Raw genomic sequence first — 26508 nt, forward strand, 5'->3', positions numbered from 1 at the left:
CGGCTGCAGGCATCTCAGCACCATGTCCCTCCCCCCATGCCCTTGCTGCCCTCTGCTGCTCTGACACAGGTTATAACAAGTTTTCACTTGTTGTGACCTTAAGAATGTGGCCCTGGGGCTGAGAATGTCCCGCTGCCCCAGACTGCACCTGCTTATACGTTAACCATGGACACAGCCTCTGCTGCACTCTAAGCAAGGCTCCCATTCCTGCCTCAACCATGGAGGCAGTTAGGTGGGCCAGGCCCCCCACCCCAGAGCTGAGTCAGGTACCCTGGACTGAGCTCTATGTGAACAACGAAAGCCCCACCTGGCCTCGCTGGCACAGGTCTGGTGTGTCCGTCTTTGCATTTGCCCAGGGCACATAGGTATTTTCTAGCCCTTCCTGGCCCTGGGAGGTAGACAGAACAGTTATTATTTTCCCAGCAAGGTTCTTAGAGGTAAGATGAGGGTGTCCAGGCAGCTGGTGGCAAGGCTGGGACTAGAATGGAGGTCTCTCACTGCTAGTTTTTTTGTGTTTTTTTCCCCCACTATTTGTCTCTTGGTTTCACTCAGATGACCCCAGCCACAACCCTATCTACAATTCCAACAGAGCTGTCTTTCAGCCACCATTTTTTTGGGAAGGAGTGGGGGCATGGTGAGGGGAAGGGGTGGGGAGAAGAACGGGTCTAGGGGCCTTAAGTGGGCTTCTGGGTCTAGAAAGAACCTCCGAAGGTCACCCTGACCCTTGCACTACCCCTAGGCAGAGTGAGCTTACCTCCTTTCACTTCCCACCCTCCTACCGGCCCCACTCCTGCTATGAACTCTGGAACACTGGAAAGTAACCCCACAGCCTTCTTAGCTAGGGTTTGAAGTTGGGGATCTCTATCAATTATAAGTCCTTCATGCTGCCTAGCACTGGCCTTTCCAGTTATTATCCTATGTCTGCATGAGGATCTGTAGGCTGTGTCTATGGCTTGTCTGCTATTCTGGTCCAGAGCATCTTCTAGCAGTTGGGAGCAGATGCCCTAAAAAGGGAAGAGAGGAAGGCCCATTGGGATCTCAGAGACTTGAGGGCGGACTGCACAGTGGTGTGCTGGGGCCTGGGAGGGTGGATGGGGTCACAGTAGCAGAAACTCTGTTAGATAGAGAACTAAGCTGATATTGGTTTGCTCATCAGCAAATATTATTGAGTGCTAATCTCCATGACGTTTCCTCACATCAAAATTGCACAGGAGAACCTCAGGGCCCTTCTACTCCTTCTCCCTTCCCCTCATCTAAAATGCTTCCCCTCTGGCTATTGGATTCTCCTTAAGCCGCCTCATCCGTCTTCCTTCATGCAGGAACACACCTCCCCCAGCCCTTATACTCTGGTGTGATTCTTTTGCCTCCAAATGTTCCCTACTGGAGAAAGAGAACTGCCCAATGTATATAACTTCAGCTTTCCCTGCTGTGCTCGGGCAGTTAGTTACTATAGGAGACAGAGGACAGTGAGACACTCACCTCTGAATCTAGTTATGTATCTAGTAAGTGTCCTCATGCCATCCCTACCCCATCCTCCTTCTTAAGGGAGGAATGTGGATAAGGAATAAGTAAAAAGTTGAGAGGGGGCAGACAGATTGCCTCCCAGAGTCATGGTGAGCTCCCTAGACTTCTCTGAGTGAGGGTCAGAGGCTGCTCTTCATGCAGGGAACAGGAGCCCCAAGAAGGAAAGGGAGCTGAGAGGACACCTGTCAGGGAAAGAGGCTCAATTTTCTGAATATGAATGACAGGTACAGAGTACCTCTGCGTCTCCAGCTCCATTAAGGGTACAAATAAGAAGAAATTGCTCAGATAGCAACAGGTAAATTTTGACTTAACTGGAAGAATTCCCTGGGCATAAGGGGAGGGACAGAAAGAGGTGGAGAACTCATTGCCCTGATGAGAAGGAAAAGTACCCCTTTAGACACCTACTGAACAAAGCTTGAGTGGCCTGGAAGATAGTTCCAATGACTCCCAGAGCCCCTATGGGGTTTCCAGCAGCCTCAAAGGAATCCCTTGATCATTTCCACAGACCCCAGTAAGAGCATCGCTGAATGTCTCCTCCTTGTGGACCTCACTATTTGCTGCTTATTCTAACTCTTCTTGTTGGGCCAGCTTCTGCAGGAATGAGGGAGACCCTGAGACCTACTAAGTGGGAGGGCCAGATTGAAGATAATGGGCTGTGGCTGGGGTTGGCTGGGGAAGAGCTTCTGTGGATAATGCTCCAAGGTTGGCTCCATAGAAACTGGCACTTTTGGACCCCAGGGTGAGGAAAATGATCTTGTAGGAAGAGATAAGTTGAGATGAAGAAGAAGGCCAGGGTTGTTGCTCTGATTCTGATGTAAAATAACATGAGCTACCAGCTAGCAGTGTGATCTTGGAAAAGTTACCCACCTCTTCTAGGCCTTGGCTTCCTCTTTAGTAAAATGTGGGTATTAAATGTGATGACCATAGAGGGCTTCCCAGCATGAATACTCTGTGACACAGTCCAGTAGCAAGTTGAGAAGCCCAGACTTTAAGCAGATTTAAGCAGGCTTGGGTTCAACTTGCAGTGCACCCCTTATGAGCAGTCCTCCTGGGCAAGTTAGTCAACCCCTGTAAGTCTAGTTTCCACCCGTTCATCTGAGGGCAATGGTATTGCCCCCCTAGGGAGGCTAGGATGAAGCACGGCATGGAGCGCCCAGCACAATGCCTGGCGCACTGTAAAGCCTGAGGTAGGAAGTTCATGGTACTGTGGGAACACAGGGGGATAGCAGCCAATGTTGCAGGCGGGGGCATCCAGAAAGGCTTTCCAGAGAAAGTGACATCTAAGCTGAGGCCTGAAGGAGGAGTAGAAATTAAGCAAAGTGGGAAAGAAAGAGGCCCCATTATTTACTAAGAAAAGCTTGGTCTGTTCAAGAACCGAGAGGTTTTGTGTGGCTGGGGACATGGTGCATGTGTGAAGTGGGTGAGTACAGATAGAGAACACTGATGTTAGGGAGGTCAGCAGAGACCAGGTCATACAAGACTCTGTTCCACCAGTAATTCTAGGGGCTTCGGAGATAGGGTCCCTCCACTTCCTCTCCTCTTTTTCCTACTTTTCGTTCATCCTTTCTCCCAAGACTAATTTCTCTTGTCCTTGGTCACACAAGCACAAGGAAGCATTGGGCTCCCCTAGGGCGACCTGGCCAGTGCAGGGAGAAGCTTTAAGTTCAGAGTTGTCTGCCTCTGGACAAGTTTTGGCTGAAGTTTTCTGCCTCTGTCCTTTCTCACCACTAGAGAGAGATGTGCCTTCCACAGAAGACCCTGGATTTTATCACTGAGGCACTCCTACTAAGCACTCCCACTGTGGGCCTCAGTTTCCCCATCTGCACCTCTCATTGTAGAGAGTAGGGAGAGTGTTGACAGGGTGGGGCTGAGCACAGCCTGCAGAGAAGAGATAGGGAAACTGACTCAGTGCCCCCAAGTGTCCAAATGTTGAAACTTCAATGGGAAGCTCAGAGGAAGGACTTCCGAAGGATGAAGCAGGTGGCACATGGAAAAGGGGGCCTGAAGGAGGAAAAGTGATGTAGAACATCAATCCTACAGGCTCTTTTAAGTCAAGAAATACCAGGCACTGAGAAGGACACAAAGTTGAACAAAATACAGGTTAAGAAGCAGTCCAGAAAAGGTTCTCTGTTTGGGAAGATGGGGATGGTCCTTCCTGGAAGGCGCGGAGGGGGTGAAATAGTCTCTACAGGAGCTGGCCCTGGGGGTGCTCTCACAATGGGGAGTAGCTCTTCTGCCTCCCCTACCCGCCACTACCTCTTGGGCCCTCCACCAACTAGGTCCAAGCCTCCCCTCATTTCCAGCCAACACCACTTCAAGTTCAAAGACAGGAAAGTGTACAGAGAAGGGCCCTTCAGCTGGATCTGGTCAGCCTCCCCATCTTCTCTCAGGTGGAGAACCCTGTCTTGGACCTGGGACTCCAAGGAATAGGTCTCATCATACCCTCCCTAGTTTCTCAAACTCTTCTGGTAGATCAGGTGACAACTCAGTAGCCCAAGAACATTATCTCCAGGGCCCTGGCCATCCTGGGCCTTGAGAAGGCTGTCAGCTGCCTGATACTCCTGAGGTTGGGGGCAGACAAGAGGGCGAGAGGCTGAAGGATAGTAATTAAGAAACTTGGCTCTACTCAGCAGTCCTCAGCACACACCTGTCCACCTCTTGGCAGGCTGAGAGGGTTTTGGAGGAATTATAGAGAGGTGGGATAAAGAATAGTGGGTTGGAAGTCCCTTAAATTCTGGGGCTAGAGTAAATCTTACCCCACAGCTCACCTGGAGAAAGGAGATCGAAGGGATGGTGTAACTTGAGCATCATCAAGGCCACTGGGGTGTGGAGAGGCAACGTGAGGGAAAAGCCCACAGGATTTGGAGACATGGGGTCTGGCTTTGCCATTAAATAAATGTCAGCAAGTGACTTTATGTCTCTGAACCTTAGTTTCTCTAATTCAATAATATTTTTCATTCATCTGCAAAGTAGGATAATAACATCTTTATTTGCATAAGGGCCTTATAGATTTCGTATACTTTAAATCTTGTAATCCTGACTACATAATGGAAGGTTTTATTGCCTCCTTAGATGAGGAAGCTGAGCCCTAGAGAGATTAAGAGATTGACTGAAGTTCCCATAGCTAGTAAGTGACACAGACAGGATGGCAAATAGTGGGAAAGAAGAATACATAGGGACCTTTGTGACTCAGACATGCCAGGATAAGAAATAGGTTTCATTTGTTGGGCTAACTCCATTTGATTGAAAATGACTCTCTGTATCACCATATTGAGGATGATTCTGAGGCTCAGTCAGATAAAAAGCACTGTGATGAATTAGTGTTATCTGCTAAGGGGTGGTGGGGTGATGAGTGATGGCTTACATGCTGTATAGTTGACATTCGTAGCCCAGAATCACCCAGAGATTCTAATTCCTCCCTCTGTACTAACCAATTAGGTTAAATTTAAAGGTAACAGCTTACAAAGGTGACTAAAATACAGTCTGTGCCTTCAAAGAGCTCACAATCTCTAGAGAAGAACAAAGGATGATGTGGTAAATGTCCCAGGAACATAGAGGGAGAGTAACTATTTCTACCTGGCAGGTGGGGAAGGCTCCACAGTGGAGAGGGCACTGGGGAAGGGCCTTAAAGGAGGAAGGGGATTTGAAAGGGAAGACAGCAGTCTGGAGGGCAGTCTTGGAGCAGGCAGACGGTGTTCTAGGTAGAGCGAGCTGCCTGAGCAAAGACATGAGACAGACAAGTGGAGCACAGGCTATGTTTCACGTGGCTAGAATATGGGCTGCACAGGGAAAATATTCCAGGGGAGGCTGTGAACAGTAAGGTGGAGTCAGACATTGAAGGATTTTGCCAAGAAGTTTGAATTTCATCATGAAAGCTGTGGGAACTCATTGAAGATTGTAAAGCCAAGTGATGGAGTCAGAATGTGTGCACTGATGCAGCTGAGGACCAAGGTGAGCACAGTGAGCCTGGGTGCAGGAGGACCAGGAGACCACTGCAACACTTCAAGTGAATGAACTAGGGCAGCCTCAATTGACATGAAGAGGAGTCGTGAAGGCAGAAATGATGGACCTAGTCACCAATCAGATGAGGGGGAAGAGAGAAAGCAGGGGTAATTCTAAGGGTTGGGCACCTAGTGGAGGGTAATTCTGTGAACAAGAAGGAAAACACAAAAGAGACTCTTTTGAGGAGACAGGACGCTGAATCTGAACATGTTAAAATTGGAATGCTCCAGGTAGGAGGAGCCTGTTAGTACTTGGACACCCAGGGCAGAGGTGACGTGGAATCCATGGAGCGGGGGAAACAGCTGAGGAAGATGGGGTACAGTGGTCAGGGATGAGAGCCAAGAGTGGATGGATTCCTGAGAAACACCAACACTTAAGGTGCAGAGGAGAGATTACAGCAAGAGAGATTATCCAAAGTAAACAGAGAGGTAGAGAGAGAACCCCGAGAACATGGTGTCCGAGAGTAACAGTGAGACTGTGCACACGTGTAGTGTTCACAACCCATGCAGCATTCTCACACATATGATCACATGGAACTCTCCCGTTACCTCTGTATTATTATGCCCCTTTTGCAGATAAGGGAAATAGAAACTCATGCATTTAAGTGATTTGCCCCAAATCACAAAGCCTAGAAATGGCAGAGCTACTTAATGGCTAATCAAGGTGGATAAAATCAGTGGATACCCACCACACCTCAATAAAAGCCAAAAGAGAGTGTTAAGAACAGACCGGTCAGTCATCAGTCTCAAGTGCAGCAGAGACTGCTGGGGTCAAGGGCTGAGAAGATCCCCTCGGATTTAATGATGGGAAGGTCAGCTGTGACATTGGAGAGAGCTTCCTGCTTCCTATTGCTTTAACTGCCCCCCACCCCCCCAGATTGGCTGTGTGGGGCAAATGGCATAATTCTGAATTTATACAAGTGTTTTGTAGACTTCAAAACCCCATATTACAGAGGTGATTGTTACTGTTATTTTTACCGTTATTAGGTATTGTTAGATTGAACCCTTTGATATTGCCAATAGGGAACGCATGTATTAAATGGACGATTTCATAGAATTCAACCTAATAGTAAAAGGAGTGAGCTGGAGTTCGGGTAGGGGCTGTGAGGTTATGAGACAGGCAACTGCGCAGGCAAGGGCGGCCCCAAGGGACTGGGGAGCCCCATGGTTAGGGAGGTCAGTCTTCTGCATGGGATGGAGAGAGGTAAATCACTGGTGAAGCTTGAAATTTGCAGGAGTTCCCTTTCACCTCCACCACTTCCACCCTCCCCATCTGCAACCTGGCCAGCCCCCTCTGCAGAGACTAGGGGTGGGGGTACACTCTCATGAGGGGCTCTGCCTGAAAAAATACTTCTGGTACCTAAACTAGGTTGATCCCCTCAACCAGCGTCTTTGGAGATAAGTTGGGGATGGATTCTTCCTATGGAGAATCTCGGGGCCTAGGCCAGGTGATGACTGATTGGAGATCCAGGCAGAGCTGACACAGGAAGGAGGGTCCTGAACAGACTTCTTGTTTATCACCCTGACTCTCCCTAACCTAGCTTGGACCCTCTTGAGATTTTCTCTAGTGTCCTTGGGAACCTTTTCAGCATCTCATGTCTTAGCGGTAACAATAGGAATAACAATAGCAACAAGAGTTATTTCTATAGATGCCATTGCTTCCAGCTGACTCTTAGCACTGATACTAATTCTTCTGGCTGTTCAGTCAAGATGAGGAGGGATGGGTTAACGTCTCCCAGTAGATGTTCTTCTGAGGTGAGGACCCAGATGGGGCCAGGCTGGGAGGCTACCGGGATTGCTGGAGCTGGGGCTGAGGAGACAGTGGTATAGCCTCTGTCCTCAGTTGAACCCTACGTAGTGCCAAGCTCCTCAAAAAGGACCAGCTCCTGTTGAGCCTTGCTGGCCCAGACAATGACTAGCAGCAGATACCGGGATGGGGTGATGACTCAGGAGGGCGTGCAATAGGGGTAGTATGAAAGGTTGAGAGGGCAGGTGCATCAAAGAGGCAGCACCCACTTGCCACAGGAAGCAGGAAGTCCTCCTCCCTCTCCAGCCAGGGAAACAGGGGGTCCCCAAGATGCCACCCTGTTTCTCTATAGAACACTGTTCCTTTCTTGCAGGGGACAGAAGGCACTGCTTGGGGATTGAAGTGGAGGAAGGGGCAGTGGTCCTAGTCAGCTCACATTGACAGGCAGGGGTGGTGTCTGGACAGAGAACATCTGATGTGGCCCCATCTTTTGTCCCTCCCTCTCTTGACTGGAAAACACACAGGCAGGTCAGAAGGGCCATGCAGAGGTTATAGACTCCCAGGAAATGCTTTGAAGGCTTTTATCCTTTCTTTTGATCAGACGATGAGAACTTTCCAAACGTTGACACAAGAGAAGAAAAGCCTATTCTTCCATGGGCCAGGGCCTCAGTGTCAGGCTGGGGCTCGAGGATGGGAGGGAAAGGGGGAAGGAGACCAGGGAGTGGGAGACAGAGGCAACAGTGATTCAGCTGGAGAGTCATGCCCCGGGACACACACACACACACTGCCCTCTTTTTCCCCACCTCAAGATTTGTGTGCATCTGGCTCCATTTCTATTTGTTTATTTTCCTTGGGGCAAGACAGGAGGAGGCAGATTAATGAATAAAGACATCAAGTTTGAAAAGAAACCCAAATCCAGCTCCATTCTTCTTCCAATCTTGAGCGCTTACATAACCCTGCAGTGCTTTTCTTCCTGCCCTTCCTCTCTTACCCCTCTCCTTCCTTTTCTCTTCCCCAACCCTCATTAAGAACACTTGGAAGCCCAGAAGTGCTTCTTTTTCATCCTAATGCAACTGATCTCCTTCTGGAGGACTCTAAGGTCGCTATTCAAGTTGGAACTGGTATCCAAAAAAGAGATAATATGGTTGGTGAGAGGAGGCTGAGTAGCTGCTTGCTCTCTCCACTGAGGCCGGGGGGAGGAGTGGGACCAGACTGCTGTGGGGGTAACTGGGGCTGGACATAGAGATTTACAGCAGGAAGTGACCCTAATCATCCTCTAACGTAGCACCTCCCAGACTGACCTCGCAATGTGTCCTGAAAGGCAGAGGAGAGGGAATTTGTGCCCTAGAATCTACAGGGATGAGCCGTAAATGGCCACACACTGGACATCCTTGAAATCTTTTTGTCTGAAGCCATTCAAAATGTTTATTCTACTTCATTGTACATTGTTGGCATAATATTAAAATAACATTTTCCCTCAAAATCCGAGCAAAATTGCTAACTTCAGGAAATATACTAAATTTAGTCCTGTGGCTTTGAGTGCCTCCTGACACACTAGTGCATGCCCTAGTTTGAGAAGTGTGGAACTAATACCAACCCCTATTCCACAATGAAGGAAATACAGACCTAAGAGGCTGAGAGGCTTGACTGAGGTCACAGCTAGTCAATGGCAGAGTTGAGATCGGCACCCAAGTCTCTTACTTCCCAGTCCAGTGCATGTTCCACCAAGCAGTGCTGTCTCTTAGTTCTGAGCAGCTTTTACACATCCTTGAGCCTGATTATCTCATTCTATCTTCAGAATGCTGGGCATGGACAGATACCTAGTTCAACTGTCTAAGATAAGTATGGGTGTGGAGACCAGCTTAATCTCAGGTGCTGAGACATAGTGCTCAAAACCCCTCTACTGCATACAGGGCTCTCCCAACATGGAAGAGGAAGAAGAAGGACAGGACAGGAAGGGAAGGAAGAAAAGTACTGCAAGGATTATGTAAGCCCTCAAGGTTGGAAGAAGAACAGAGCTGGATCTGGGGTTCTTGAGCATGATGGACAGATAGTAGGACAGAGAGCAAGCTGAGTCCCTATTTCTATCCACCTATTCATTTGTCTTTACCAAACAGTGATTGATTCAGAAAGACCTTCAAACCTAAGATAATTGGATTAGTTAATAGCTATGATAGGTACTGTTCTTATCTTCCAGGAATCTGCCTCTCTTTCTGATCTCATTTCCAGATCCTTCAATCAAAAGGCTCTTTTCTACAGGGAAGAAGTAGGGAGAAGAATAGGAGGCTTTGGGGCTTAGAATGTCTCTATTAATGTGGACACATAGGCTGTGGGATACAGAAGAAGAATAGAAGGATAAAGTGTGGTAAAGGATTTGAACGCGAGAGTTATGATTAGATGGATGGCATACTATTCCCTGGATGAGATACAGGAGGCTGGAGAAACCATCAGAAAAAAAGGGACAGCCAGAGAGATGTGTAGGCAATACAAAGGCAAAGAGGGAGGCGAGAAGGAGGACGGGGTCGGGGAGACATTTTAGTGACAGCCAGGATGAAAAGAGAGGACAAGCAGAGAAGCACCATTGATAGAGATGAGAAGACCGTTGGGGGGAGAGTCCACACGAAGGAAGTGGGGAGAATAAAGACGTCATGCAAAACTAGGAGAGAAACAATGGGATTAAGCAGCCATGAAGGAAGGGCATCGCCTCCAACCTTTGGATACATCCTGGGCATCACCGCTGGTGAATTTTTCATACCTGTCTGGCTCCTGCTAACCTCCACTATGCTTAAGGTGTCATCTCTGCTTGTTGAGTGTTGAGTTTGCTCAGTGAAGACAAATAAACCATAGTATTAATTTGAAGTTATGGTGGAAAGGACTTTGGAATCCAGCCAGAAAGAGGCATAAATTTCAGCTCTGCTACCGATAAGTTGTGTCACCTGGGCTCTCTGAACCTCAATTTCCTCAGCAGTAATTACGAAGATAATAAGATTTGTTTTACAGAGTTGCAAAGATGAAATATGAAGTGCTGGTCTAGAGTAGGCATTCAATATATGATAGTTCCCCTCCATCTCTCCTTCCATTTCCCTGAACCAAATATTTGCAAGAGGAAATACTCCACAGTCAAAAAACAGAAATTATCTAGTGGCTCTGAGAAAGAATGACCAGCAGGCTAGGCCGGGCACCGTAGCTCATGCCTGTAATCCCAGCACTCTGGGAGGCTGAGGCAGGTGGATCATGATGTAAAGAAATCGAGACCATCCTGGCCAACATGGTGGCCAGCTGGGCATGGTGGCTCATGCCTGTAATTCCAGCTACTCGGGAGGCCGAGGCAGAAGAATCGCTTGAACCTGGGTGGTGGAGGTTGCAGTGAGCTGAGATTGCATCACTGCACTCCAGCCTGGAGACAGAGTGAGACTCCATAAAAAAAGAAAAGAAAAGAAAAAAAAGAAAAGACCAGACCAGCAGGCTAGAGCACCATGGAGGAAGCCAAGGCTCTGTACCTGACCCTTGCAGGAGCTGCAGGGCCTGACCCTGGCCCTGCAGCTGGCCATGAAGGAATCCACAGGGGCTGGCCACAAAGCAGAAGGGTGTTGAGGGGTCACAGCACATCACTGTTTTCCCAGTGTGTCCTATTAAGATCTTTCATGTGCTCCCAATGCTTCAACCAAAATGAATGGATCCTTATTTCCTTATTTCCTGGGTGGCCCTGGATTTCCTCATCTTTCCCAACCCCGTTCCCTTGCACTAGATGTCAGTTTTCCCTTCACAAGCTCTTCCTGTACTTCACTGATGCCTTTTCCATGGCACTTATCACTTCCTGCCTGTTTTACAGTTGTTTCCTTTATTAGATTGCAAGGTCTTCATGGAAAGAATCTACATCTGATCCATCTCCATAATTCCATTGTCTTGTTTAGAATTTGGCACCCAGTAGTTGCTGGAAAAAAAATGTTTACTGAGGCTGGGCATGATGACTCATGCTTGTAATCTCTGCATTTAGGGAGGCTGAGGTGGGAGGATGGCTTGAGCCCAGGAGTTTGAGACAGGCCTGGGCAACATAGTGGGATCCCATCTCTTAAAAAAAAAAAAAATAGCTGGGCGTGGTGGTGTGCACCTGTAGTCCCAGGTACTCAGGAGGATGAGGCAGTAGAATCACTTGAGCCTAGGAAGTCGAGGCTGCAGTGAGCCATGATCACACCACTGCACTCCAGCCTGGGTGACAGAGTGAGACCCAGTTTCAATAACAATAACAAAGCGTTTATTGTATAAATGAACAAAAACACAACTCAAACTGAATGTGGTGGGCAACATTAATACAGATGAAAACATTTGGTTTGTTTGCATACCTATTAGTGCTGATACTTAGTTATCTGGGGTTTCCATGTGTACAAGGAAAAAAGAAAACATCATTAAAAAATCAAGAGAAGATACAAACAAGAAGGGGGAATGAGAAGGCCCCAGAGTGAGAAGTGCTGGACCAGAGTGAAGTTCCATCCATTCTACCTAGGACAAGAACTTCCACATCTCCCTGGCCCTGTGATGATGGAGTCAGTTAGATTGGCCCCTATGGCTGGAGTGGGTTAGGAGTCCCCTCCTATTTTTAAGTCAACCATAAAATACTTCTTGAGCACTTACCATGTGTCATACATTGTGCCAATCTTTAGGATAACTTTTATATATATATGTGTGTGTATATATATATATATATAAAATGCTGGATCCTTCTTTCAATGACCTTATTTGTAGTAGAATACAAATGATACACCATGTACTAAGAGAGGTGCCATTACAGGTACAGTTGGATATAGATATACATATATGGAAACTCAGAAAAGGGAGGCATTACTTAAGGTTGTAGGAATCAGAGAAGGCTCCATGGAAGAGGGGTTTTTTGAACTGGACTTTGAAAGATAAGACTTGGATAGGTAAAGACAAGGAGGAAGGGGAGCCCAGGAAGAGAGAAGTGCAGGATCATGGAAGGCAGGAAAGCATGGGTGTGCACAACAGGGAGCAGGGAGTGGTTGGTTTGCTTGCAATATGCAGTGTGCCATAGCAGAAAAGTGGTCGGAGATAAGGCTGGAAGGCAGGTTCAGAAGCAGACTGTGGAAGGCCTTATATGCCAGCCTGGGTTTGGCCTGTCTTTGATAGATAATGGGGAGACATTAAAATGTTTTGAGCTAGAGAAAGAACTAAGACAATTATAGTGAAATGAAAAGTGGACGGATTTGGGAGACGGGACCTGAGCATGAATCTAATTCCACAGTTTACTGAGTCACACCATCTCTCTGAGCCTCAGTTTCCTCATTTATAAAACAAAGATTACAATCTTAATATCTCATAGGAATGCCATGAGAATAAAATGTGAAAGTGCTTTCTAAAGTACTGGATAAATGTTCATTGATTCCTGATCAGAGGTATATTTGAGGAAGAGAAACCCAGGAGCAATGTAGGATGGATTTGAGGAGAGAAAGAACAGAGACACGAGATGAGTAGGAGGCTAATGCAGTGATTCAGCCACAAGGCATTAGGACCTGAAACAAGACAGTGGAATGAAGGGGAGGAGGCACAAATAATAAATCCACAGCACATGGCTTTAGATAAATGTTGAGTTGAGGCAAGAAGAGAGTTTGAGATGATCCTGGCTTTGAGTGTGGGTAATGGGTAGGATGATGGTCCCTTTAACTATTTTAGGAACCAAAATAGAGCAGCAAGTAGGAGAAGAAAGGATTTGTTTACAATTGGAAGTGAATGCATTTAGTATTCATATCCCAAAGCTCCTTTCAGTCAACTTGCTCCTGCAACAGAGAAAACAGACAAAGCACTTTCCCTGTGGGTGCAGCTTTTCCCCTTCCCCTGAACCTGCTGTCCCTGGGAGGGGGTTGAAGCATCTTTTCTAGTCACCTAATTTAGCATAATCAACTCCAATGCTATGTAGCCATTTACAAAGCTCATTCTCTCCCCAAACCCCTGCAAATGGAACAGTTGACCCAGAAGAGAGCAGGGACTGATATCTTGGGCTTTTATTTTCTTACCTTCTGAAAACAGGGTTGTAGGCATCTGCAGCATTAGCAAAGCCTGTGTAAACCTGGGTCCCCTCACACTCTGAAGTGGCTCCTCCTGAAGGTCTGTGTGAACTAGGTGTCTCCTGTGAGGCAGATAAAAACTGCAGCCCTCAGGGGGGCCTTGGCCCATCCAGATCAGGCTTTCAGTCATTCCCTTACTCTTTCTTAACAAACTGTACTAGGCACTGGGGAAACAGGTGAAAGGCAGAGTCAGTGGTCTTAAATTAGGAGCACAAAGATGGTAAACAATGATAAACAAACCATCTCAAAGCACTATAATGCTTCAAAATAGGAATATGTACAAGAGGGCCAGGCGCAGTGGCTCACACTTGTAATCACAGCACTTTGGGAGGCCAAAGTGGGCAGATCACTTAAGTCCGGGAGTTTGAGACCAGCCTGGGCAACATGGCGAAACCCCGTCTCTACTAAAAGTACAAAAATTAGCTGGGCATGGTGGCACATGCCTATAGTCCCAGCTACTTAGGAGGATGAGGTGGGAGGACTGCTTGAGTCCAGGAGGCAGAGGTTGCAGCGAGCTGAGATTGTACCACTGCACTCCTGCATTTCAGCCTGGGTGACAGAGTGAGATCCCATCTGGGGCGGGGGGGGGGGGAAAGAAAGAGAATATGTACAAGAACAAGCATAGTAAAGTAAACCCATTCTGGGAAGGGACAGGAGGGACAGAGAAGATGAATTGTTTTTTTGAGAGTCAGGGAAGGCGTCAACTGGAGTAACTAACACTTGAGTCGAGTTCTGAAAGATAAGGAGATCACTAGGTAGGCACGGAGCAGGGCAGTGCAGAAGCAGGTCCAAAGGTAGAAAGGATTAGGTAGTGAGGCTCTTTGCTGGAGTTCAGGGGGCCTGTGAAAGATTGTCAAGGGTAAAGTCAGAAGTAGGCAGAGACCAAATCATGAATGGTGTGCTGAGAGGCTACAGAGAAAACAGATAAAGCACTTGCCCTGCGGGCGCAGCTTTTCTCTTTCCCCTGTACCTGCTGCCCCTGAGAGGGGGCTGAAGCATCCTTTCTAGTCAGAAGTGTATTTGAGGAAGAGAAACCCAGGAGCAAAGTAGCAAAAAGCAAAGGGGAGCAACAGATCAAGTTATTAAAGGTCACAAGAACAACAGTGTCCTTAGTCAAGAAAGGCCCTGATAAATCCATGTATTATCCTGGAGAATAAATGACTCTCAAGTAGAATAAATGACTCTCAAGTAAAATAAATGAGTGCTCAGGCCAAAAAAGACAGCTCCAGGAAGAACTTCCAGGGGTAGCAGTAAGTGGGAGTGGTACTTGCTGAGGGAACCTGCTGATCATCACTGTAGCTATGACTGGCCTTTCTTTTAGGGAAAGGATCACTAGTTAAGTTCTTCGAGGAGAAAGAAGGTGAATATCTCTGTTTCTGTCTCTTTTGCCACTCAGAGGCTGGTCTTCAGAATTCTGCCTCTGGTATTTGGTTGGCTGGGGACTGTTTTGGGGAAATAGCACCCTCTAGAGGAAGGAGTATGTTTTATTTTGCGGGGGTGCCCCGGGGTGGTGGGGTGCGCAACAGATGATTTCCGGAGCTTTGGCTCGCTTCCTTCCCCAGGGGCCTGGCCAGCTTGGGGGTGGAGTGTAGCTGATTGTTTATCCGCTTCTGACTCTGGCCACCGCAGAGAACAAAGCTGCCTGGCTGTGGGAGGTGGCACAACAGCTGGGAGCAGCAGATAACAGCTGGAGGTGGCAGATATAAAGGATGGCAACCACAGGCACAACAGCTGGAGGTGGCAATCACAACAGCCAGAGGCAACAAAGAGGCTAGCAGTGGCCGAAATCTCCAGTGCCCATGAGTATAGAGCCTTAACCCTGGGATGTGTGGTCTTATATACAGGGTACCATAGTGGCACCTGCTGAGAGCATGAGGTCCAAGAGAATGAACCTGGGGCACACAAAAGCAGTTGCTACAATTAAAAAGTTCTGGACCAGGAGCTGGGAGACCTGGATTCTTGTTCCAACTTTACCACCAATCTACTTGGGGCAAAGATCTCTGAGCCTTAGTTTCTATGGTGTCTTTCCTACCTACCTCATGGTGTGAGGATCAAACTATGTATTTTATAAACTTTAAAGTGAGAAGGAATTATAGACTAATATTTTGGGAATGATAAGCAAGGCTTTTCTTGGGCCCTAAGAGCTTCCATTCTCCAAGATATGTAGAATCTCCCCTCAACATAAACAAAGCTAGGACTTCAGTTAAAGATCCCTCAATGTCACCATAGAAAGTGCAGGGGTAGAAGTGGGGCGGAGAAGGCAGGCATCCTGACCCACCATGGGTATAGACAGAATCTTCAAGACAGTCTTTCAATCTTCCATCCAAAGCTTTTATCTCCACCATAGGATCTCTGCAAAGTGCTTGTCCAAAGTGTCTTCCTGATTGTTACAATGCTCTTTATAATATCAATTTGCAATCTTTATCCCTGCAGTATGAACTCACTGATTGTTCCTCTTGGAGCTCAAAGGACAAGTCCAAGCCTTTGATCACATGACAGCCCTTCAAACCAAATATTTGCACACATCCATTATATCCTTCTGATTGTCTCTTCTCCTGAATGAACTTCCCTATTTCCTTCAATCATTTCTCATGTGATCTGGTTCTGAATCCTCTCATATCCTGAGTATTCCTTGATGCTGGATACTGCAGGTGTGGGATGAACAGAGCAGAGTAGAATCAACTACTTTTTTTGTTCTAGAGACTTCAGTTCAACTGAAGTAGCTTAAGATTAGTTTGCTTTTTTGGCAATCAAAATACATGGATAACTCATATTGGATTATTTTCTGCTGATATGTTTAATTTTTTTATATTGTACTGCTTTGCTAAATCACATCTTCTCAATCCAGAACTTGCTCAGGTAATTTTTGGACCCAAGTACATAATCCAGCACTTAACATTTTTGTTAGACTTGGCCTACTTATTTGACTCCTTTTGGATCCTAATTCTGCCCCAGCTCTTGCATTTGCTATCTGTCCCAGCTTTCTGTCAGGCACATAATTGATGGCCATAGCATTCTATAGTTTTGAGTGAAGTTCATGTTAAGAAAATTGAATAGGGCAAGGCCAAAGATGAAGCTCTCTGGTGTATCAATAGAAAATGAATTCCAGGCTATCGTGGTCCACTCACCAGTACCACTGATTTTTAAAGTCACCGAATTAGATTAGCATTCTCTTCATTTTTCTTTGTCTTATCCCCAGGTCATAATGAGAGATCTTGTCAAAAATCTCCTTAAGTTTAGGTACACGTTCTCTGTTGCACTTCTTCGATTTGTCAATTTAGTAGCCTTATCATAAAAGAAAATTAGGTTATTGTTATTTTTGAGACAGGGTCTCATTCTGTTGCCCAGGCTGCAGTGCAGTGGCATGATTATAGCTCTCTGCAGGTTCCAACTCCTGAGCTCAAGCGATCCTCCTGCCTCAGCCTCCAAGTAGCTGGGAGTACAGGTGTGTGCTACCATACCCAGCTAATTTTTTAAAATTTTTGCTGATATGGGGTCTTGCTGTTTCCCAGGATGGTTTTGAACTTCTGACCTCAAGCGATCCTCCTGCCTCAGCCTCCCAAAGTGCTGGGATACAGGTATGAGCCACCACACTCAGTCAAAATTAGACTATTTTGATGTGACTTGTTCTTAGTAAATCCACACTGGGTCCTATTGATAACTTCCTTTCCTCCATCCTGCCTAAGTACTCATAATCTTAATATTCCATTCTAGAATCTTGCCTAGGATCAATATCTTACCTGTTTGTAGTTTGTGAAAGGTACTTCATTTTTCTTTTTGAAAATTAAAACTATGTTCATTCATCTCCAATTTTATAGCACTTCTTCTGTTCTCTAATATTCCTCAAAATCTCTTATAGGAGTTTACATCTTTTTTTTCAAGAGTTTGAGGATCAAATGAGAAGGTATTCTAATGTGTGAATTCTAAAATGGTATATAGATACAGGCAGTATGGTTGTTATTATTACTACTACTGAGTACTAAATAGGGCTTTGTTTGGGCTTGAAATACAAATTCTTCAAACTTCAGAGTTGCAAAGCTTCCTTTTTGTTCCAAAGCAGCCAAGGAAATAGGGGAGTGAATGACATCCAGGTCTGGCTGAATAGTCTCGCATGAACAGAAGTTCCAAACGGCCTGTGGGCCAGTAAATTGGGCATCCTTTTTGCCTCTGAACATTCTCAGGGTTCTCATCCATTGGTGACCTCCAATTCCATGCCTACCTGGTTGGGCAACTGGTCAGGCCCAAATAATTCGAAGTTTTCCAGGGGCAAGGCCATGGGGAAAATAGAGGTGGGGGGCAGGGTGGGCAGTGTGAAGAATCATAAAATGCAATGGTTCAGACTTTTTCGAATGGAGAATGTAATGAGCCTCTCCAAGGAGGGCCAAACTCCCCAGAGATCACCCTGCTCCGCAGAAGATCTGGCTATCAGATCCAGGGTCCAAGGGCTCAAGTGACTAAAATTATTTCTGTGCTGGAAAAGTACAAGTTACTGCTCAGGCGAGGGTGCCAGACACCTTGTATTAAGTGAATTGTCTCCTATTTCAGTGGCTTGCCCCACTTTCTGCTATCAGAACAAATAGCACTCCTGAATTTGAGCCTCTGCAGACATAGCTGCTAGTTAATATACACCCCTAGCTCTTCTACTTCATTCCGTCAAAACAATTTTGCCACCCACAATCTGGCATTTCTGCCAGTCCTTGAGAAAATGTCCCAGTGCTGCCAGGAAGTTTCAACATGTTGTTTCTCCTCCACCACTGCTTATTTCTTTTTGTTCAAGTCCCATCTGTACTCTTCCTAACACTGCCCTAGACTGTAACTCAGACCAAATTTCCCCAGATGATGCAAACAGATGATGATGATGATGATGACGATGATAAAAAATGAAATGGTCTGGGTGCTTAGAGAGCATCTTGAAGGGTAAAAGAATGGGTAGTTTCTGCTATTCTCTGAAACAGATGAGTATCTTAGTATCACCAGTGTGTACTGGCTTGGAGGTAGAGCAGATAATGAAGAAATTAAGGTTGTGTGTGTGTGTGTGTGTGTTAAGGGGGATTGGCCTGGAAGGATTTCAACAGGATAGCTTGTCTTGCTTCATAGCCATTCATGAGGGTGGGGAGGGATCCTATTCCAAAATTAGAGATCTTCGGAGGACTAGTTTTGTGGTGAAGGCTCTCATTAGTCTCACCCTCACCTTCAAGGAACTGTGAAGCTACTACTCTTTCTTTTCTGCCTCTCTTCCTCTAAGAATTACAAATATCAGACTGTGTTGCAATTATTTGCTTACTAAATAGGCATCTTTCTCACTAGGCTGTGAGTTCTTGGAGAGCAGAATGATGTCATTTTATTTTATTTTATTTGTTTTATTTTATTTTTTATTTCATTTTATTTTATTTTTTTGAGATGGAGTCTCACTCTGTCACCCAGGCTGGAGTGCAGTGGCGCGATGTTGGCTCACTGCAACCTCTGTCTCCCAGGTTCAAGTGATTCTCCTGCCTCAGCCTCCTGAGTAGCTGGGACTACAGGCGCATGCCACCATACCCAGATAATTTTTATATTTTTAGTAAAGACAGGGTTTCGCCATGTTGGCCAGGCTGGTCTCGAACTCTTGACCTCAGGCGATCCACCCGCCTCAACCCCTGCAGAGTGCCTGGCACATAGCAAGTGCTCAATAAATATTTGGTAAGATAAGAACACATAAGCGACACCCAAATGAACGTTAATTCCTCCCTCCCATCGGGTGAGGGTTAGGAGTCAGCTGGATTTCTACAATAACCTCCATTATGCTGTCTTGCTCCCTCCAGATGACGTCAGTTGCCAAGGTGTATTACAGTCAGACCACTCAGACAGAAAGCCGGCCCCTAATGGGCCCAGGGATACGACGGCGGAGAGTCCTGACAAAAGATGGTCGCAGCAATGTGAGAATGGAGCACATTGCCGACAAGCGCTTCCTCTACCTCAAGGACCTGTGGACAACCTTCATTGACATGCAGTGGCGCTACAAGCTTCTGCTCTTCTCTGCGACCTTTGCAGGCACATGGTTCCTCTTTGGCGTGGTGTGGTATCTGGTAGCTGTGGCACATGGGGACCTGCTGGAGCTGGACCCCCCGGCCAACCACACCCCCTGTGTGGTACAGGTGCACACACTCACTGGAGCCTTCCTCTTCTCCCTTGAATCCCAAACCACCATTGGCTATGGCTTCCGCTACATCAGTGAGGAATGTCCACTTGCCATTGTGCTTCTTATTGCCCAGCTGGTGCTCACCACCATCCTGGAAATCTTCATCACAGGTACCTTCCTGGCAAAGATTGCTCGGCCCAAGAAGCGGGCTGAGACCATTCGTTTCAGCCAGCATGCAGTTGTGGCCTCCCACAATGGGAAGCCCTGCCTCATGATCCGAGTTGCCAACATGCGCAAGAGCCTCCTCATTGGCTGCCAGGTGACAGGAAAACTGCTTCAGACCCACCAAACCAAGGAGGGGGAGAACATCCGGCTCAACCAGGTCAATGTGACTTTCCAAGTAGACACGGCTTCTGACAGCCCCTTCCTTATTCTACCCCTTACCTTCTATCATGTGGTAGATGAGACCAGTCCCTTGAAAGATCTCCCTCTTCGCAGTGGTGAGGGTGACTTTGAGCTGGTGCTGATCCTAAGTGGGACAGTGGAGTCCACCAGTGCCACCTGTCAGGTGCGCACTTCCTACCTGCCAGAGGAGATCCTTTGGGGCTACGAGTTCACACCTGCCATCTCACTGTCAGCCAGTGGTAAATACATAGCTGACTTCAGCCTTTTTGACCAAGTTGTGAAAGTGGCCTCTCCTAGTGGCCTCCGTGACAGCACTGTACGCTATGGAGACCCTGAAAAGCTCAAGTTGGAGGAGTCATTAAGGGAGCAAGCTGAGAAGGAGGGCAGTGCCCTTAGTGTGCGCATCAGCAATGTCTGATGACCTGTTCCCACTCCCCCATTCCTCTGGTCTCTTTTCCTCTCTTCCAATGCCCTGGTAAGGAATACTACCCGGGTTTACTGGAGATCCCCCGAAGCACCCATCCTCCACTCCCTCTTCTTTAACCCAGTGGCCTGTTGGTAGCTTAGGCCAACTGGAGTCCAGGTTCGCCTCCCACTGTCCCCTTTCCACTCCCCCAGCTTCTGCCCCAATACACATACCTCCCTTAAGCCAGGATGGGGGAAAGAGAGGGATTAGGCTGAAGTGGCTTAGAAGGCCTCAGCCATGCTTGGATACTCACATTAGGAGGACCATGTGGTTGGAAGGATAGACTCCCCCCACCTCCCGCCACCACCATGAAGTTTGGTGACTTGAGGCTGGAGCTCCCTCTGTTACCTTTCCATCTAGCAAGTTCCCAAAGGCAAGACTCTCTCTGATGGTCACTTTGTGGTCTGTGCTTTCAGAAATACAGGAATCTGATATCAATATATCCTACGGTTTCTACCAATCTCTGTTGAAAGAAGCCAGGGTTTGCCACCGTGAAGCTGATTTCTGCTGGTGACTTCTGACCATAACCTAGAACCATGGTCACCACTATTTTCCCTCTATAGTTTCTCAAGTGAACACTCTCAGGATACCCAGTTCCCTCTGTTCTCAGAGAATTCGAGTTGGCCCAAGAAACATAAACATATAACCACCCATATTTATCCTGGATTCTGAACTCTTCAATTTGGAGTGACTAACACAAGTTGTTATCTAAACCCTTAAACCTATCTTCCAGGCAGCCCAGAGAAGATCTGTTTCCCTGTGTCCTGTGAATGGAAGGACACAAGCCAATATGTTCCTTTGAAAAGAGTCCAGTACCCAGGCCCCATGGAAAGGTCTGAAAATAATATTCCAGATTACACTGTACCTGGCTTCTCTTCTTCCTTTCCTGCCCAGCCTGGATCCTTCTTCCTTAACCCCAACTCTTTGGGAGAAGGGAGGGAAAATGCAAGGGCCTTCCTCTCTTAACACGGATGCTCAAGTGAAACTAGATTCACAGGGCACAGACTCCCCAGAAAGTTAACCCAATCCCACCATGAGGGATGGGTAAATTCTCAGATTTCCAAACTGCTGTACAAAGCCTCTGAGAATTGGTGATGCTTTGTTAAGGTTTGGGCAGAAGCAGAACTGTGGCTGGCAGCCACTATTCTCAGTTACACCTCCTAGTGCCCTTCTGAAAAGTGCCAGCTATTTCATTAGGCAATGCTGGAAGGAAAGGAAATTATACCCTCTGGTCAAATAACCATGGCTTCCCTCAGCCATTCCTGAGACTTGATATAAAATGAAGAAAATCAGTGTCATCTCTACTCTCCTCTGCCATGAGGCCATTTTCAGGCAACTTAAAAAGCAGACTTTAAGAGATCAAACTCAGCCTATTCCTTGTTCCCTTGGTGGGGTCTGTGGTAAGGGTCAGGGAAGGGCATACAGGCACCAGAGCTTTGTCCAAAGCCCCAAATCCCTAGAGTGCTTTCTGGTCTCACTTTGGTACCAAGGAAGCCCCACATAGTGGTACTGCATAGTCCCACTATGAATCAAGTGGCAGTTTATTTAAGGTGGTCTCAGCCAATTGTTACAAGCTGCAGAATATATACATGTATCTATGTACACAGCCTTGCAGAGAAACACAAAATTTTGAGGCTAGACCCATGATCACCACCAACTATAATTGCACAAGGTCTTGCTATATTGATCTCTCCTCTAACTCAACTAACTATATCTTGAAAACGAAGACCCTTCAGTGTCCATCTACTTTAAACCCCACCAGTACCTTCTAGTTGGCATAAAAACAAGAACCACAAAAACGTGAAAAATCTGAAACAGAGAACAGAAGGCCAACAGCCAGCTTCTGCGTTCTCAACTTTATTCAACATTAGACTTACCTGATTTCTTTCAGTATGTAGGGACAAGATGTACTGCTGTGTGTGTGTGTGTGTGTGTGTGTGTGTGTGTGTGTGTGTGTGTATCTGTACCTTCTTATCCATTGGCAAGTTAACCTCCATCTGGTTTATTTTGCCATGCTATGCTTTCTTCCCATTCTCCTGCTGTCTATTCTAAGCCCCCAGACTCAAGCCTCTAGACTCTTGGATGAAAAAGTGAGAAGAAAACATTTTCTGACTTACCCTTTTGGAATGTCCTCCATTATTATCCCAGGCTTTGCTTTAAGTTGCACTTTAAATCACACTGTCCTATTAATGCAATTTGGCATCTTCTCCCACAAGCCCCCCACAGGGAACAACTACCCCCAACCTTAACTCTAAATGGTTCTTTAGACTATAGTCTGTCTCCTCTGACCTGAAATCCTCTTTTAGGCAATAGGCTGAACTTCAGAAGCAGTCAGGTCTGGTGAGAAATGGGCCCCCATACCAACCAACTTGGAATATCAGGAGAGTAGTAGGCACAGGTGTAAAAAGGGGAGATTTCAGAAGACGGGCAAGACAACTGATGGGGGAAGATACTTGGGGTGTGAAGATGAGAAAGAAACAATGCTGAGGGACCTAGTGAAATCAATGAAACTCTCGAGTCTTGCTTAGGCTCGCAAATAAGAAGTGGGGAGGCTTGGGAAATTAGGATATGACACATATGAAAGGTTTATCTAAGAAGAAAGAAACAGAGATAATATATATATAGAAAGATGTATATAGATGTATATATGCCCAAATATATTGAATGTACAGAAGGGAAATATTCAGAGACTTTAGCATTGGGGGCAGATATCTTGGCCTGGTTATGGGGTAGGACACCCAGATTTCCAGACTTACAATCAGTGGTCCTGGTTTCAACATGGAAGTGAGATAGATCATGAAGGATTTCAAGTCTGGAAATGGGAAAGGGAGGGGTAGAAGTTCCTTTTCAGAAATAAAGAGGCATTCATGAAGGCTTTTGTTGAATCCTATGCTACTGATAGGACCAGGAAGAGAGGAACTCGGAGGACAATAGGGAGGGGAAATCTTGGAAAATCTACCACTTACACTGTGTGCCCCCATCCCCAGCAGAGTCCTGCCACTGTAGCGCCTTTTTAAAATAAATAAAATAAAATAAAATAAAATAAAATAAAATAAAGTAAAGCACCCTTTGGTTTCCCTTTCATGAAGTACACTGTATTTCCCCGTCTTCCACAGGGGTGGGAGCTGCTATTGCTCTAGCCCCTGAAATCAAACTCAGGAGCTGAACACCTTGGTGTATGGGAGGCACTAATGGGAAGCCTCAACCCTGGAATCCAAACGCCAGGACTAATAGCTGTTGGGCTCAAGATCTCCCAAGGTTGAGGCCCAGCCTTTTGTGTGGCTGCAAGCATCCCAAAGAGAAAGCCATGGATTCCAGAAGAGTTCCAATCCTGGCATTTGGGCATGGAGGGTGATGCTTTGGTTTTGATGCTTCTGAATGAAAATGAGGAGTGGGGTTACCAGCTGCTCTAGGGGGATGGTGAAGTTCCATGAGAAGCTTCCAAAATCTCTGCAATGTGCTTCACCCCATTATTCCCCCAACCCCTGTCAGCCTAATAAAATCATCCAGGAGTTTCCCTATAAGGTCTGAGCAGAGAAAGGAAGCCAGTTATACTATTGCTACAAGTCCAGGACACTGTGCCCTCCCCACGGCTGCTGCCCTGGTCCTTTATTCTTGCTAGCTAACCTAGTTCACTTGTACAGTAACACACTACCTTTACTGGAAAGATAGCATGGGTCTCCAGGCTCAGTAATGGCCAACTCTACTGATGCAGAAGTATTTAGGGATGTTTTTTCCATTCATTGCACTAAAGACTAAACCAGGTCAAATTTATCTAGGAAAAAAAGGTGTGTAAGATTTGTTTTGTTTTTGTCTGTTAAGAATAAGCTACTAAATAAAATGGATGACTCTTTGGTTGTCACTCTAGCTTCTTTTAGAAATTTAAACCAAGACTGTCAAGGTCTGAATTCATAGGCCTACCCATGAGTGTGGAGGGTTGAATTCGGCTGTGCTGGAAGAACTTCTGACTGCATGGCCAAGCCCCTTCTGTTTGATTTTTCTCTCCTGCTTTAGCGAGTTCCTTTCACATTCGGTTTTCATGGGACAATACTGAAAAAACATTAAGACCCAGGAGTATGAAAATTGGCTCAGCTTAATCCATAAAAGTCAAGTTGCTTTGGATCCTGGGCATTGTTCCTTTTGGCCAGTGATCACAAGCCCAATTTCCCTTCCATGCTACCATGTAGTCTTGTTGCCAGTTTTCCTTATATATCCTCAAGGTTCTTTGTAAGCTTATTCCTTTAATCACCAGGCATTTCTTCCCTCAAATCTCAAAGAAATGGATTTCTCTTCTACCCTTGTCTGTCAGTAGCCTGAGAAACGTCTGGTTAATATCCAGCCCTGAATTTTCTCTGATGAGAGGCAAAAGACCCTATGGTCACTGACTCTTGTTCCCCACAAGTGGAAGGAGAGAGAGAGGAGGAGGGAGAAAATTGGGTCTCTTATCATGATCAATAAATACTTAAGTACAACATTTAGGAAATACTAGGAATGAATCCTAAGACATATGAGATATATAAGATATAGGACATGTATACTTCCTAAAAGGCCTAAAAGGTTGAAGAAACCTACAAACTTGTAAGAAAACAGAAATAAAACAAGTAGCATATAACAAACATAATGAAAAGCAATAGCAGGTACCATGTACTAATGCCAGATATAACATTAGCAGAATGTTCCAAAAAGAGTGAGATCTCTGTGGGAAACATTTCACAGGGACAGGAACTAGGCAAGGGATGGTATCAATCTAACATGTTTGGTTAGAATACATTAAGATTCCAGAAAAATCAGCAAACGCTGAGTCCCTATTATGTGGAAGGTATCATTCAGCTAACCAAGAAATATAAGACATGATGCATGAATCAAGGGATGTACAATCATGGCACCTTCCAGCTACTATTCCTTCTGTGGAACTCTCCCCATCGCCTGCCAACTTCCAATTTTCTTCTTTTTTTTTTTTATTTGAGATGGAGTCTTGCTCTGTCGCCCAGGCTGGAGTGCAGTGGCATGATCTCAGCTTCGTGCAAGCTCCGCCTCTTGGGTTCAAGCGACTCTCCTGCCTTGGCCTCCTGAGTAGCTGGGACTCCAGACTCATGCCAACACGCATGGCTAATTTTTGTAATTTTAGTAGAGACAGGGTTTCACCATATTGGTAAGGCTGGTCTCGAACCCATGAACTTAGGTGATTCACCCACCTTGGCCTCCCAAAGCGCTGGGATTACAGGGGTGAGCCACTGTGCCTGGCCAACCTTCTTAACTCTTACACTATGCCCATCTGAGATCAAATAAATCTCCTTAAAAGCTAGAGCACTTACCACAGCTGCATTTGTATATTACTTGTCAATTTATTTGACTAATGTCTGTGTAGCTTACTAGACTTCAAGTGTCATGTGAATGGGATTCATGTCAAGTGTTTGGTCACGAGAACAGCCCAGCACCTCATATAGTGCCTGACATGTATGATGTTTGATAAATTAGCAGGAGTGAAAGAAAGAAAAGAGAGAAAGAAATGGCCTAAAGTATGCAGTGGAGCTTGTATATCTTGTTAAATAACTATAAAAGAGTTAGATAACAAGCATGACATAAGTACTGTTAAAAAAGAGAACAGACAATCAACATTACTGTTTTGAGGAGGGAGAAATTATTTCACTTGTTAAGGTCTAGGAAGAGTTTATAGATAAGTTCATGGGTTCGAGATCAGCCTTACCAATATGGTGAAACCCTGTCTCTACTAAAATTACAAAAATTAGCCATGCGTGTTGGCATGCGTCTGGAGTCCCAGCTACTCAGGAGGCCGAGGCAGGAGAGTCGCTTGAATCCGAGAGGCGGAGCTTGCACGAAGCTGAGATCATGCCACTGCACTCCAGCCTGGGCGACAGAGCAAGACTCCATCTCAAATAAAAAAAGAGAACAGACAATAAACATTACTGTTTTGAGGAGGGAGAGATTATTTCACTTGTTAAGGTCTAGGAAGAGTTTATAGAGGAGTTGAGGGTTGGGTTCAACATTGAAAAACCAAATAGCATTTAAGTAAGTAAAGAGAAACAGGTCTCTTTGTAGGAAGTACGGCATGAAGAAAGTATCATGAGAAGAAAGCACAAGGCATATTTTGGGAACAGTAAACCTAAAACAGAGGCTTTATAGGTGAATAGGATGACAAGCTAAGG

General features: G+C 46.0%; 1 protein-coding gene and 1 long non-coding RNA gene across 3 annotated transcripts in view; both read left to right on the top strand.

Moving 5' to 3' along the window:
* The window catches only part of KCNJ10 (potassium inwardly rectifying channel subfamily J member 10), a 33035-nt gene extending 8832 nt beyond the window's left edge, over window positions 1–24203 (top strand). For both annotated transcript variants that reach the window (XM_003258692.4, XM_030824140.1), the window contains exon 2: window positions 19154–24203. In XM_003258692.4, the coding sequence (XP_003258740.1) occupies window positions 19154–20293 (1140 nt within the window). In that variant the 3' untranslated portion in view covers window positions 20294–24203. The remainder of the gene's footprint in view (window positions 1–19153) is intronic.
* LOC115837616 lies at window positions 6006–24203 on the top strand. Its single transcript, XR_004032623.1, has 3 exons — window positions 6006–6016; window positions 12326–12332; window positions 22723–24203. It is a non-coding gene; the product is annotated as an uncharacterized LOC115837616 (long non-coding RNA).
* Window positions 24204–26508: the final 2305 nt, after the last annotated feature.

The sequence above is a fragment of the Nomascus leucogenys genome, chromosome 12, assembly GCF_006542625.1.
Source record: "Nomascus leucogenys isolate Asia chromosome 12, Asia_NLE_v1, whole genome shotgun sequence".
Classification (NCBI taxonomy): domain Eukaryota; kingdom Metazoa; phylum Chordata; class Mammalia; order Primates; family Hylobatidae; genus Nomascus; species Nomascus leucogenys.